The sequence below is a fragment of the Ursus maritimus genome, unplaced genomic scaffold, assembly GCF_017311325.1.
Source record: "Ursus maritimus isolate PB19 unplaced genomic scaffold, ASM1731132v1 scaffold_8, whole genome shotgun sequence".
In the NCBI taxonomy this organism is placed as follows: Eukaryota; Metazoa; Chordata; class Mammalia; order Carnivora; family Ursidae; genus Ursus; species Ursus maritimus.
The window spans coordinates 48978715-48994842 of record NW_024426996.1 but is presented as its reverse complement, the minus strand read 5'-3'; the positions used below and the strand labels follow the sequence as shown (position 1 = coordinate 48994842).

General features: G+C 42.7%; 1 protein-coding gene across 1 annotated transcript in view; it reads left to right on the top strand.

Moving 5' to 3' along the window:
• Window positions 1–16128, top strand: part of LIMCH1 (LIM and calponin homology domains 1) — a 320132-nt gene that overhangs the window by 205503 nt on the left and 98501 nt on the right. The window contains 1 exon segment of the mRNA XM_040625079.1: window positions 12823–12929. Coding sequence (XP_040481013.1) covers window positions 12823–12929 — 107 coding nt within the window.

Here is a 16128-nt window from a genome sequence, read left to right as displayed (position 1 = left end):
ACATAACATAAAATTTACCATTTGAACCATTTTTAGGTGTCTAATTCAGTGGCATGAAGTCCATTAACCATGTTGCAATCATCACTATCCATTTTTAGAACTTTTTCATCATCCCACACTGCAACCTTGTACCCATTAAACAATAACTTCATTCATCTGACTCCCTAGCCCCTAGTAACCTCCATTACACGTTCTGTCTCTGTGAATTTTCCTGTTCTAGGTACCTTGTACAAGTGGGATCAGGTCGTATTTATCCTTTTGCATCTGGCTTATTTCACTTAGCACAATATCTTCAAGGTACATCCATCCATCTTGCAGCATGTGTCAGAATTTCCTTCTTTTTTAAGGCTGAGTAATATTCCATTGTATGGATATATCACATTTTGTTTATCCATTCCTCTGTTGATGGGCAGATGGTTTGGCTTGTTTCCACTTTTTTGGATACTGTGAATATGAACATTGATGTACAAGAATCTCTTTGAGTCCCTCCTTCCAATTTTTTGGGTATATACCTAGAAGGGAAATTGCTGGATCATAGCAGAACTCGGTGTTTAACTTTTTTAGGAACTGCCAAACTATCTTCCACAGAAGCTATACCATTTTACATTCCCATCAGCAATGCATAAGGATTCCTGTTTCTTTGCATCCTTGCCAACACTTGTTATTTTCCTTGTATTTTTTTTTAAGATTTTATTTATTTATTCGACAGGATAGAGACAGCCAGCGAGAGAGGGAACACAAGCAGGGGGAGTGGGAGAGGAAGAAGCAGGCTCATAGCGGAGGAGCCTGATGTGGGGCTCGATCCCATAACGCCGGGATCATGCCCTGAGCCGAAGGCAGACGCTTAACCGCTGTGCCACCCAGGCGCCCCATCCTTGTATTTTTTTAAATAGCCATTCTGCTGGGTGTCAGATGGCATCTCGTTGTGGTTTCGATTTGCATTTGGTTGTTTTTTGTTTGATTTCTAATCCAGTTTGGACTGATATGTGATTCGACTACCATTAACTACACAGCTCATATAATATGCAGGTTGGATAAGCATCCAGAATGGTGTATACCTTGTTTAGTGAGATGTGTCTATTGATCACATGCTTGGATGTGATTAGATTGCCAACTTGTTATAAAAGTTTCTAAAAACTCATTTTTGGTTCTGCATTTATCTCATCATGGGTGAGCAGTCTAAACCTGCAGCCATCCATGGACCCCAGTTTGACTAGCACTGCCCCGAGAAATGCAGAAGTCACATATTACATGTCAAATGTATGAGTATTGTTTAATGAGGTATGATAGTTTCCGCAGTTTTATTCTAACATAATGTAAAGCTATTTTTCATTAAATTCCCAAATGCAATGAGTGAATGATGCCGGAAAACAATCTGGCAATATAACAATAACACTTATGCTGTGTTTTAGGGTTAGCCTGAGTAGTTTAGGGAATAGTTTGGTCATTTTTTTGGAGCAATGGAGGCCTTGGAATCTAGACAACTTTTCTGATAGGCTGGAATCCCCGTTCTCCTGAGATAGTACAATGGTATTGACCCTCTAGTAGGCTTGAATGTCAAGTCCTGAAGAGAAGAAACTGCTCCTATGTGAACAGTCATGAGTCTGGAATCCAGGAGGAGAGAGAGAATCAGGGCACTGGAGCTGTTGGGATTGGGCGCTCTATTTTCCTAAATGTCCTGAGGGAAAAAGAGGTAGGCTCCAGTCACTGTATTGACCAGGAACTGTGCTTGAAAGCTCTTCCAACAGAGTTAGTTCATTAATTATGCTCCCTTCATTCTGTGGTTGGCTGTCTTTGGCATCAAGCCTGTGAAGTTTGGGGAAATGAGGCAGCATTACATCTTAGTGTATAGGCTCTTTCAAAAGAACATCTTTAAAGGAAAACTAAATTTGATCAGTTATATTTAGAATGCTAAAAAAGGATGTAGGTGACTAACATAACATAATAAAATTTTTTTTTAGGGGCGCCTGGGTGGCACAGCGGTTAAGCGTCTGCCATCGGCTCAGGGCGTGATCCCGGCGTTCTGGGATCAAGCCCCACATCAGGCTCCTCCGCTATGAGCCTGCTTCTTCCTCTCCCACTCCCTCTGCTTGTGTTCCCTGTCTCGCTGGCTGTCTCTATCTCTGTCAAATAAATAAATAAAAAATCTTTTAAAAAAGTAAATAAATAATTTTTTTTAAAAGAGAGAGAAAAAAAAGAATGCTAAAAAATGGTAGTTAGCAATTCTGTACTCCGTAAGAACGTTGAGCGAAATAGCCACACCTGGTCCACTCTTGTGAAGGTGGGCGGTGTTGCTAGCTTTGTCTGACCTGGGTCCCCTTACTAGGGAATCATTCTCCTTCTTTTGGAAACTCTTCTGCCCCCTACCCTTACCCCTACCATTGATGAAAACGATTCCTGGTCTCTTTCACCCCATCCCATTAGTCACTGTAGGAGGGAAGCTCACCCTAGGCAGGCCAATAAGGGTCTTTTCCTTTTCCTGGTATTCTTTTGAACTGCAAGTGAAAAAGAGAACTAGTCCTCTTGGGAGGGTGACAACCTTCATATACGAAACTTGGGAGCTAGGGATCCATGTGGAGGAAACCTGTCCGCAATGAAAGCAAATAAGCTAACATGCAGAATGAGCAGACAAGAAATGAAGCAATTCCAGCTTCCAAACACAGAAGGCCCTGATTTCCAGTTGTTTCAAAGGTCAGCTGCACCCCCACTCCCCCGTGGCTGGGAGGTATTGGGCTCTGTAATCCAATATATGTCTATTTCCATCCAGGGTTTTCTCATTTGCAAATTAGAGTCCCAACTCTAACCATGACCCCTTTCTGCCCAAAGCACCTAGCATATTACATTGCCTTTCATACAATAAGTTTGCAATAAATATCTTTGAATAAATTTTTAAAATATAGCATAACCACTGGCTGTTGGATCTTCACTCTAACAGAGACTTATATTTTGCCCCCATTGCTGAAAAAATGTTAACAGATTGTTTTCAAATGCCTTACAATACCCAACTTTATATTCCTTTTTTAAAAAGCTTTTATATACAGAGCCTGGGATCAGTGGAGTGAAGGGATTTAATTCTTGGGGGCTAATGACATTTATCTGTTGATGGAGGAAAAGATGAAGGCATGGTAGAGAGATTTGAGACAGCAGAGGGGGCGTGTAAAAACCTCAGCAAGGATTGGGAAAGGGGCTCACCAGGGACACCCAGAAGGATTACCAAGTGGATCCAAGGGGCCCAGTGAGGTGGGAGCTTATAAATTTATAGCAGCTCCAGGCCCGATAACAGCACCATTATTTCCAGTAGCACCAGGAACAGATCATTAGGGATTTAGGGTGATCAGTAAATAATACTCCCCTCTTCCCCTCCCAGCTGAGGTATAAACACAGGAGGCAGATAAAGACCAAAATATCAGCTTTACTTCTCATGAAACAAATAGGAGAGCATGGGTTTAGAGCTGCAGCCAAGAGGGTTTGCTAATCCTCACTCCTGAATTAAACAAATTTATCCACCCATTCCTGGCACAGCTGGACAGCCACAGGCCTCCCCCACAGAGAGGGGCCTCTTACCACATGGCAGAGACAGACAGGACACATATGTCTTACAGACAGGCTGACTTCCACGGAGGGGAAATCCAAACTGGCTGGGCTGAGCTTGGCCCATTTCTTCTAGCAATGCAACCAGGCGGAGGAAGAGTGAGGGATCGGAAGCGTTGTCCCTCCACGTAGAAACATGAGGAGTGGGCATACCTGATCCCTCTTTAAGTAGAGGCCAAAGCTGGTTGGGTTGATGGGCCGACAGGCTCATCTCCAAGGCTAACTGTTCTACCTTCACTATTTCCTTTTCCTGGTCTTTGCTCCCTAACAGGCGATAGAGAAGTGGGGATGTTGAAGATACAGGAAGGGGAGCAGTGGAGTAGTCTCACCTGTCTGGACTGGATCACGAAGGAAACCAGGCAGCGAGGGAAGAGGGAAATGGACTGAGAGAGAAGGGCAGCATCTGGAGATGAAAGAGCGGGCATTATGAGAGAAAAGGATCGAAAGCCTAGAGGGAGAGGGACTAAATCCAGAGCAGGATGTTGGCGTTTCAAATTCCACAGGCTAGGTATAGCTGACAATTATGATCCTGAAATGGAGTGTGTAAGTAAAAACTATTGGAATCAAAGAAGTCAAAGATCTGTAAAGCCAGGTTATGGAACAGGCTGCCCATGAAGAACTTAAAGTCACCTAAAATGTTGACTCTATTGAGTGGGGAGGTTGGCACCAGAGTCCCCCATGATTGTGACAGAAATAATGAGTAGGACAGGAGATCATTATGGTGAAGAACTGATGGCTCAAACCTCAAATGAAATGAGGATTGCTCCTGAGAATGGTAGGACCAAGATGATGGTCTGGGAGGGGCAAGGAAGCTCTGGGTCAGGCAGGATGCCGTGTTTCTCCTGATGGGCCGCTTGCCTAAAAAAAATAATCAGCCAACCTTCTTTTGACCCGTCATAACTTATCTCATAATCTCTTCTCTGCCAAACTTCCCAAAGGCGTCTCTGTGTGTTTTTTCCATTGTTTTGGTTCTGCATTGACTTCTTAACTTTCTGCAGTCTGTTTTTTACCCCATCGTTGCACTGAAGTTCTCCCAAAAGTCAGTAATGTCCTTTCAATCAGAAAATCCATTCATTGATGACTTAACAGTTTTCATTCTAATAGAAATAAGTATCATCATGGAAAACATTCATTGTGCCAAACATTGTTCTCTTCTGAGCACTTTATGTATATTTTCTTACTTAACTCCACACAAGAGCCCTATGATATTATGCATATCCCCGTTTTTATGGTCGTTCATTCATTCCCTGCATATTTATTGGATGTTTGCTTATCATATACCAGAGATTGTTTTAGGTAATATCTAGGTAAGGAAAAGAGCAGTGCAGAGGCCCTGGAAGGGCTGGTTGAAGACCAGCACGGAGTTGTGTCTGGCTGCAGGGAGAGGGAGAGTGGTGGAGACGAGGTCGGAGAGGTAGTGGGCAGCAGCTTCTGTCGGGCTTTGGAGGCCATTGTGCTTTTAGAAGAGGAAACTGAGGCAGGGACCGGTTAAGCAACTTGGCCATGGCCATGCGGCGAGTGAGTGGCATCGTGGGGACTCTGGATGTGGCGCTATAGCATTTGGCACTGGACACACAGGCTCCCTGAACAGTGCTCTCATTGGGCTTCCCTGGCTAGCTTGCCTGGTTCTCCATCTGCTCTCATCTGCTTCTCCTCAGTCAGAACGGGCTCCTTCTCCTTGAACGGTCCATCAAATGTTGGTATTCTGGATGGTCCTGTTTTCATCTCTGCTATTCTGTCTGAACTCTCCTGGGCAGTATCATGTTCTCCCCTCCTTCTGCAATGGGCATGTCCTGGTGATTTCCAAACCTTCATGTTCCCCTGAGGCTTCACTTTGGAGCTCCAGACCCAAATATAAGCTCCCAAAGAGCTGTGGTTCTTTGAATATATATTTTCCAGATTTTATCATTTCTGATTCTCCCAAATCTCCCCCTCCTCTGTTCCTTCAGATGGTCTCAATGGCTCAAAACCTCACCATCGCCTCAAACCCCCTCCTCCTTGTCATTCTCTACTCTCAAATCCACTCAACTGCCAAGCCAACAGGGGTGCTTACAACTGCCTCCTCTTTTCTGTTCCTGCTGCTTCTGGATGACTTCAGGCTTTCCATGTCTCTCCCTGAGCTCTTGTAATAATCTCTTAAGTGGACCATGTCCCCTCCACCCAGTGGATCTCTCCCATTGCCACCGGACACAGTCTCTTTAAATAAAGGTCGGATCCCCAGGTTGCTTCCATCCTCATCCACTGGCCTTGATTTCCCACTGCCTAGAAAACAGTCCAGATCCTTCACAGGGCTCTCACATGCCCCTCCAGCTCCCCTCTCATGACTTTCTTCCCCTCCCCAGCTTTTCCTTCACTCCCTGCCACCCGCCATGCTTTTGCTCATTTCCCATCTATAAATTGTTTTCTGCTCCTTCAAGCAGCCACCCAGCTGCCAGCTTCTGGGTCAGGCTTCCCCAGAACTTCCTCAGGCAGAACAAGCCACCTCCCGATGGAAGGCCTGCTATCCTCATTAAGCACGCCCAGCAAATATAAATGCATTGAAAGTCTGGCCAGTGCTGATTGTTCTGCGTACTTGCCAGTTGCTGGAGCTTGGCTGGAACCCATACAGGCTGGGAAAGCAACTGTGAACACACGGCAGGTACAGGAAATCCCCAAATTCTATTAATTGTGGGGTAAGTTCCTGGAGATTTTGGGGTAATATATTCCTTAAGTTCTGAATTTTGTAATTGCTTTTCTGCTAAAGGCAGTTTGTTTGCTTCAAATGTAGAAAACCTAACAAAAATCATGTTTTTGTTTAAAAAAAAAAAAGCCTTACAGATAGAATAGAAAAGTAACATTAGTGTTGTCGATTTTCCGAAAGGATCTGATCTTCTCTGGTACACTCGTGGATCTTTTTGAGATATCCTAATCCTTATTAAGATTTTTAAAGCAAATATTTATTATATCTATACATTATAGAAAATGTATTAAAATAAGAAATTCAGCAGAGTAATTCCAGTTTGCATTTCCACCTGGTCTTTTCAACTATCAAAACAAAATTATAGGGATGCTTTGTATATATGGCATTTTGAATACCTGCAGTATAGGCGTCTGGGTTCATTTGAAACACAAATGAGCATTACCTTCATTTTCTGTGAACTCCAAATCCACCATCATGTTGACCTACCCCTATTGGCTATAAAGGAAAGAAAGCCGAGGAGATTGGACAGAGAAGGGAGCTTCTTACAGCCTGTCTGGTTTCCCTAGAGAACCATTAAATGCTGGAGCCTTCCCCTGAGCTAGAAAGCTGCATGTTCCACAGTGGATCGAGGACAGAGAAGAGTCCCTTTCCAGTTGGAAATGACAGCTGGAGAAACGGAAAGGTAGCGGCAGGTCCTGGCCTGCCATCTGAAGACAAGAGGGAGAAAGGATCTGGCTGCGGTGTGTCTCGGGGGCTACACTGATATGAATTGCTGACCCGCCCTTCTCCCCTCTTCCCTCCCGTGGTACTGCCTGGGGCTGAGGAAGCCTTTTCTACAGCCTCTGGGATCCTTTGGCCTACTTTAGCCAAGATGGATGTTGCTTGGCATTTCTCATACATGCTCTTTCCCACCGAAATGTTGTTCTGCTCAGCAGGTAGGTTCATAATAGAATTAATACTCGGCTTCAGGTACATTTTGGATTAAGTAGCCATTTCCGGTTCTGGGAACCACCATGCAAAGAGGATTTCTGTGGGATAATTACAAATGAGCAGCTAACTTACAAATGGACTTTTGGTTCATAGCTTGTGAGTAAATTTGAGGCAGCCTGTAGAAAAGTGACAAGATGGCAGTTAATAACAGTAACTAAACAATAACAGCAACTACAGCTTTAAATTTTCTTTCTTTCTTTTTTTTTTTTTTTAACCATGTCCCATGTCCCTGGCAAAAGCTATAAATAAACACTGTGTCTGCTTTTCATGGATGGATCAACTGTTTCTCATTTCACTTTCCACAGACTTTTCTTGTCCCGAGTTGACAAGAATGTAATAATAACTTCCATATAATGAGTACCCAGAAGGTTCCAGACACTGGGCTGTGTTCTTAATGTATATCTTCTGTAATTCTGGTGTCTCTGTAAGGTTGATGGCATTCCCCCACCTTTCAGATTCAGAATCTGAGGATCAGAAGGGTTAGGGACGATGCCCAAGGCCACAAAGCTAATAAATGGTTGAGACTGGAATTCTAACTGAAGACCTTTGGACTCCAAAGCTGTTTTTCTCTGTCCCGTGATATATTTGTCCTTCTCTCACTTCCACTGTCTTTTTTTTTTTTTTTAAGACCCAGTCTTGGGGGGGGGCGGTGCTGTGGATGGTGCAGGGGAGGGGAAGAGGCAGAGGGAGAGAGAGAATCTTAAGCAGGCTCCACACCCAGCATGGAGCCCATTGTGGGGCTCAGTCTCATGACCCTGAGATCCTGACCTGAGCCAAAAGCAAGAGATCCTGACCTGAGCCACCCAGGTGCCCCTCATTTCCACTGTCTAGTTGGAAGGTAGACCTCTGTTTAGGGGTGTCTTGAACAAATCCAGCTATTTAATGTATCATGGACTTTAATCCAGAAGATAAGACACTTTTGTTGTTAAGTCCTTATTATTTCACCTACTAGAATGTCAGCTCCATGAGGATGAGGAATTTTGTTTTGTTTTCTTTTTTTTTTTCTTTCTTGTAAGTCCCTAGAATGCAGTACTTAATTTATTTTAAATACTTAGAGAGTACCTACTATATTCCAGGGATAGTGCTATACTCTGGAGGTGAGACCATCCTGGGCTTTCTTTCCTTCATCTTCTCTTTGAAGCAAGAAAAGAAGGTGGCAAAGTACAAGGACCTTTTTCAGAGAAGAGGCCGGGAGGGTGGAAAGCTCAGGCCTTAACCCTGGGGCCCTGGGGAGTGTTTTCATGCACAGAGCAGACCCACAAATTAATGAAATGGGAAGCCACTGAACCGAGAACAAGGAGGAGCTAATACCTGGTAGTTACAAAAGCAGCATATGAATGTGTATATTGATATTAGTCTAGCACAAAATGGACTCTGTTAGGAACTTTATGTCGAGCATCTGGGATAAATTGAGACTCATGTTACAGTACGTTCCAGTTAGCCAGAGATGGTAACTTTCTGTCAGTGGCACGGGAGCATTTACCTTGGTGACTTGCAGTCGTCGTCCCTGAGGCAACCATTATTTTCTCCTTGAGTTTGATGACATTGGTCTTGCCAGCCAAGCCACGTAGTTGAATACGCTTCTGCAAATTTTTCTTCAAAGATTTTATTACTTATTATAGAGAGAGCTAGAATGAGAGTGCAAGTGGGGGGAGGGGCGGGAGGGAGGAGAGAGAGAATCTCAAGCCAACTGCGTGCTGAGCAGGGAGCCCGACGCGGGGCTCAATCTCATGACCCTGAAATCAAGACCTGAGCTGAAACCAAGAGCTGGCCGCTTAACCGATGGAGGCACCCAGGCACCCCACACTTCTACACGTTTAAAAACCTTCTCATCAAACTTCTTTTGGAAAATGTTCAAAGGTACAGAGAAGTTGAAAGAATGACAGGGAATCCCTGCCTATCATTCACCTGGAGTAGGGCCTGTGGGCCAAATCCAGCCCAGGGCCTGCTTTTGTAAATAAAATGTGTCCGAATACACATGCTCTCATTCATTTATGTGTTGTCTAGCTACAGTGACAGAATTGAGTCATTTTGACAGACCATTATAGGCCCACCAAGCCATATTTACTACCTAGCCTTTTACCGAAAAAGTTTGCCAATACCTAATTTAGATTCATCAATTGTTAATATTTTGCCATATTTGCTTTATTTCTTTCTCCATGATGTGTAAACATTCTCTCTCTCTTATATGCACACACCCTTATTTTTTTCCTGACCATTTGAAATTATGTCGTAGACATTATGATAAATTGTCCCTAAATAATGCATATATTTGCTTAAAAATGAAGGTATTGTTATACAATTGCCATATCATCATCATCCTGCTTAAGCAAATTAACATTCATTCAATAACATCATCCAACATATAGTCCATATTTAAAGTAGACATTTATAGCCATATTTTCCTTTTTGTATCTAGGATCCAATCAGAGGTCATAAATTAGATTTGGTCCTCATGTCTCTGTAATGTCCAGTTTTTGTTTTTTAATGACATTGACTCTTTTGAAGAGTCCCTTAAAAACTTTTTTTGAAGGCCTTCCTGAGTTTTAATGGGTTTGTAATGCTATGATAGTGAGAGCTAATAAAATGGTCATTGTCGTAAATCAGTGACTTTTACTTCTCCGTTGTTGTACTGCTTGGCTTCTGGGGCTAACACACTAAGATGTGAGTTTTGCTTAGAATTGTAAATGTGGAAAAATCTTTATGTGAAGAGCAAGGCAGATGGGAATTTGCAGGATGCATTTTATGTAATTAAAGGCACAGTCATTTTTACCCAGTCCGTCTGCTGCCCCTGTTAGCTCTTGGCCATGGAGCTTTTTCTTCTGGTTTTCTCCTGACCAGGGTCTGGCTCCCCTCCAACATCATTAGGTTGCAGGAAGTTGCTGGAAAGAGACCTGCAGTCCTTTAAATCTCCAGCCCAAACTGTTCAGCCCATCTGGCAACACGATGCTGTTGGGTTTGCAGTCTGTGTGAGGAATATAGCGTGGCGCTCAAGGGCACCTGTGGGAATGCATAAGGGAAGAGCCCCTCCTCGTCTTTCTTAAGAAACTGCGGTGCCACAGTCATGTGCCTCTTAGGGGCCTCCGTGCCGGTCACGGGTTGGTTCTTATATTGTGATCCCAAATGACTCCTAGAGAGTACCAGCACCCATTCTTTGTTTTCCTCCGGGCAGGAAGCCCCCAGAGCTCACAGATCAACCAGAAAGATAGTCACATGCCATAGAAGAGACTCATGGGAACATCTAATAAAACTCTGGAGATAGGGGTTGGGGGGTGGATAGAAAAACCTCAAGGAGACATTTGATAATTTTAAAACACGCAAAGTAATTGAAGGAGAGACTGGCAGGGTATGGCTAACTTCAGACTATGACCAGCTCCTTGTCACTCTACAAGAGGTCTTGTGAATGACACGGGTCTTAGGCAAGATGGCACATTGTCACTGCTGAAGAAAATCCAGGGACCCAGGAAAAACATGGGAGAGAAGACCTTCTGGGAGGGGCCCCCTTCGTGGGGGAAGAGGGGGAGTGAGATTGTGGTATCTCCTCATGGGTTTCCCTGCCTCTTGTCTTAATCCTCTCAAGTCCTTCACAACCTCTACCCTCCCCTACGCCTGTCCCCAACAATCTACTTCAGCTGCAGGTCTGAGCACCACTTCTCAGATTACAGCTCCTCTCTGGTTTCCACAGCTTACCTTCCTTGGCCGTCAAGGCCCTCTGTGATCAGCCCCTGACTCCGTAGCATCATCTTCCTTTGGTGGCAGCCTCAGATTTGATGCCTAAGTTTGTCTTATATGCCATGTGTTTGCACCTCCATCCTCTGCTGGCTGTGTGACCTTGGGCAAGGTGCCTGATTGTTCTGTGCCTCCGGTTGCTCATCCATAAATGAGGATGATAGTAGGACATGCTGTCGGTGCCTACTAAGTACCTACTAAGGTTGTACGGGGTTAAATGAGTTAGCATATATCAAGCTCTTGGGGGAATATTGGCATAAAAGGGCTGTATAAAAGTTAGCAATTTATTGCTATTGCTCTTACTGTTTTGCGCCTGGGTATATTAATTTTTTGTTGCATAAAAAATTACTGTAAATCTAGGGTCTTAAATCAACACCCATTTCTTACCTTAGTTTCTGTAGATCAGAAGTATGGACATGGCATGACCTTTGCTCAGAGTCTCACGGGGCTGGAATCAAGGTGCTAGTGGGGCTGAGGTTCCGTCTGAGCTTCCAAGCCTCTTCCGAGCTTGTGTGGTTGTTGACAGAATTCACCTCCTTGCAGCCATAGAACTCTTGGCCACCAGGAATTCTGTTCACTTTCTTTTAAATCCTCCCCTGATGATGTCAGGCCCAATCAGATAATCTTCCTTTTGATTAACTCAGAGCCAGCTGGTTAGTAAGGTAATCACAGAGTGAACTCCATCACATCACAGGTCCCACTTGCACTCCAGGGGGAGGCGACCGTGCAGGGTGCAATGCCAGGGGACAGCGTTCCTGAGGGTCGTCTTAGACTCTTGCCTGTAGACTGAGTGATTGGGAAACACTATGCCTCTCGTTTGCTTTGCTGAAGTGCACTTTTGTGAGTATGTGATTCAGTAACTACCACCATCATTTCAGATTTTTGTAATAGCTTTCTTAGAGTTTTCAGATGGATTCACAGTGGTCTGGCCCCGGGAGCCAACCTTTATAATTCCTCTCTTGTAGTTCTCTCTAACTGATGGGACCAGTTAGCTTGTCAGAAACCTTCTACAAAGAGGACAATTAGGAACTTGCAACCGAAGCTGCTGCTAATACCCTGGAGTTCCAAAAGGGTGACCCACAGTTGCAATCCCTTCCAGAGTCATCTGCTTGTTCTTGACTCCCAACAGATGAAGGGCAGAACCCTTAGTTGTCGATTGTGCCTGATATTCTGCCAGTTCAAAGAAAACGTGTACCTGCTAGAGAAAATGTTCACTCTGAAAAGGCCTTTTGCTTTCCTTCTCCTCTTTTTCCCGTCACCTATTAAGTCTAGATTTTCCCATTTTCCCAGTCTACATTTTTTCCCATTTAATTCAATTCATAGTCTACAAAGAAGTATTATCAGTCAAAACCTGCTGATAAAGAATGTATCTTAGAAGGTCAGTTTAAAAGAAAAACCCATTGATGACATTTAGGTAGTAAAACCAATTTTTAAAAAAATAGATCAATTTTGAACCAAACTCTTGCACTAAGACATGAACAAAACTTGGAAGTTCTAGGGAACACCTGGCTACTATGAGTACTGGTCCCCCAAAAGATGCTATGTTCTGTTTTTCAATGATATTTTACTTGCAGTTTTATACAAATGTGTTAAGGTAAAGGGGAAAAAATGAATTTGGCATGGCTGTGGGTTTAGAAGATTGAAAGTGTCTGTTTACCTTGGCATATCTTAACGAAGTATGATTTTATTATCCAACAAGCCAAAATTTAGATCTGACTCTTGCTGTCTTAATGATTGACATCCCTCTGATAATTGGACTATTAAAGAGGAAGGGCTGGTTCATAAAGATACCACAACATAATATAGACTTGGATTTCTTTTCTTCCTTTCAGGACAATATCATCTTGTTCTTGAGAGGTTGTAAAGAGCTTGGCCTTAGAGAATCTCAACTTTTTGACCCTAGTGACCTACAGGATACGTCCAACAGAGTAACAGTCAAGTAAGTAACACAAGATGTATGTTTAATGGAAACCTATTTATTGTTTGATTTGTAGCTTTGTGATAATGTTGTAAGGTCCAAGAGGCAGAGTATTGGACATGTCTAATAAAAATGTGAAGGTAAAAGTCAAGCTTTCAAAACAAGACACATTGGCCTTCCCTCTATGTATAGCTTTCATTCTGGTCAACCGCAATTTCTTTGAAATGCAAAAGTCACATGTAGAGAGTTAGAATGTTAAAGAGGAGAAACATGTTAGGTGAGACTTACTGGAGGGACAGGCAAGAGAGAAATATGCACAGAATCCCTGTGTGTTAGACAGAAAGCCTTTATTCACTCTAGTTGGGCATTTGAATAGGCTCTTGGAAGACTACAAACTTGGTGAACAGATCCAAACTCTGTTTATTATGCAAAGAGGGCAATAGATTATGGAGAAATTGCTTCCTCATTTACATTTGTAACTGTTTCCTCATATGTCAGTGATCAGGTTCTTTGAAGATGGATTATTGGCCATTTGACTGTTGTTGATTGTGTCTCCTCACTGAGGCATGTTTCCGGCCAAAGAATTTTTGGGAGAGAATGGCACAGTAAGAGAAAAGGCAGTGTGTTTCTCTGGAAAGGAATAGCTGACCAGGGTAATGAGAAGAAAGACCCTTATGAGATGGTAGATGACTTTCCTGTAGTTTAGAAGTCCTGCCCACTCTACGCATTTCATACAAAACATTTTCCACTTCAGTCAACAATATTTGGCATGAATATGCCTTAATAATAAGCTTAATTACATACAGAGGGTCTGTGGATTGGCTATACTTCTTTTGATGACTTTCAGGTCATTTTATCATGGAGGCACAGAAAAGGGAGAGAAGCCAAAATTCAGAGCTGTTAATTTGATACTCTTTGTCAATATTTATTGGAGGGAAAAAATGGAAACTACTGAATGAAATCAAGTTAGTTTATATTGGATTTTATGATTCATGACTGGTAATAAGGGAGAGTCAGCCATAATTGATTATATAAAATCACACTTCTCTGTTGTCAATGTGCCTTTCTTTAATATTTCTCATGGAAAAATTTTACTTAAGTGTTAAAATAGAATACAAATTAAGGTATTCGAATATGGGAAAACCACCATAAACCTCATTTTAAGGTATTTATTTATTTATTTATGAGAGAAAGTATGAGCAGGGGGAGAGGCAGAGCGAGAGGGAAGAGCAGACTCCCTTGAACTTGGAGCCCAAGACAGGATCCCAAGACCTTGAGATCATGACTTGAGCTGAAGTCAGATGCTTAACCCACTGAGCCACCCAGGCACCCCTACCTCATTTTAGACATCACATGCTCTGGACATTACTGCACTTAAATCCAGCCTCTGTAAATTGTTTATTTTAGGAAATGGTTTCTGACTCATCTGACATTTATAGTTTCACCTGGGTGGCAAGTGACCAGAAACAATAGTAACTATATGACATCATAACAATTACGCACACACACATTGCTTGGATAGCGAAGGAAAGTTTGTTTTGATGGTGTTGGCAGCTGCATTTTCTTTTTTTTTCAGGGGTCTGGTGCTCGATCTGCTACTCCCTAGGTGTATAATCCTAAGCAAGTTCCTTTCCTTCTGTAGGGCTCTGTGTCTTCCACTGTAAGATGGAATTGGACAGAATGTCCTCATAGGCATGATGCTAGCTGAAACCCGCTCAGTGCCCAGCTGGCTCAGATCTGGGAAGATGATTCAACCAACTTCCAAAGAAAAAGGCACAGAAAACAATGTAAACAGGAAAAGTCACTTAGACCAATGACACACAGGCACTGTCACGTCTTCATAACTGTGCCATCTTCCCCTTCTCCTGTTTCTTTTCCCCTCTGTCATTTTTCTTTATCTTTCCAGCTGCTTCTTTTCTCCATCTCCTTTTCTTCCCTGTGCTTCCCTTCCCTTCTTTACCCTGTCTTTCCATCTCTCTCCCCTTTTGCATTCCTCCTTCTCATTTTCTTCCTTTTTCAGTTTTTCCTTTATTTGAGCATTATTTTCTTTAAGCAATGCTTTTCCATCACCTTCTGCTATGACTTTATCATTCATTTCATTCATTCGGTAACTATTTACTGAGCAGCTACTATGTGTCAGTTATTTTCCAGTCATCAGACAACTGGAATGAGCAAGATAGCCAGCTCTCCCTGTTCACATGTAATTTACACGCAGGGTCAGGAAATAAGAAATAAATAAGTCAATCAAAAAGATAACTGCAGGGAGTGATAAGTGTTAAGAAGGAAGAAAAAGATGACGTGAAAGATAGTAACCATCACAATATATATGTTTATCAAATCACCATGTTGTGTTCTTTAAACTTATACAACGTCATATGCCAATTATATCTCAGTACAACTGGGGAAAAAAAATATATATATAGTGACCAGTCCAGAAGTGGTCAGGCCTAGCCTCTCTGAAGAGGTGGCATTTCAGCTGAAGGCTGCGGGCAGAGACATGAGTGGGAGGAAGCAGGAAACAGTCATGTGAAGTCATGTGAAGACCTGTAGAGCATTCGAGGCAGAGGAGATCAAGTAGAAGGCTGGGGAAGAGAAACAAACTTGATGTTTAAAAAGAAAGGGTAATGAGCAGGGAGTGTGGTGGGAGGAACAGTCCACAAGCATTCCAGGAGGCTGAACCTGGATTAATTATGGAGAAAAATTTTCATTTCACGGTATGAGTATCTAGAAGAACATAGAATTTTACATCCAAGTTATGCCATAAATTCATTTACAGTACTTAGAAAATCATTTCTAGTTTCAGTGAAGGGTAGGGCACAGAATGAGCTCTCTGCTTCACAACTTTTCTGTAAATGATGCTGGTTTCGTTTGGCACTGGGGACGGGGGACATTTGCAACATATGTAGATTTCATAGCCACGGTAGATTAAAGTAGAACTGCTACATTCTTCTGCTTTACCCTCTGAGGGTTGAGCAGAACATTCGCAGAGATAGAAAACACCCCACTGACCCCACCAATTAATAGTGTAAGCCATAAGGTCTAGGAGTATATCCCACAGAGCAAATTTGGATGCTTCCCTGAACTTGTTTTTCAAAAAATGCTCTTTAGTTTAGCTTTTATTGTAGGTAATTTTTCTTACTTTATTTTTTTGAGAAGTAACTTTGAGTAGACTAAAAAAGAGGAAGGAAGGAAGGAAGGAAGGAAGGAAGGAAGGAAGGAA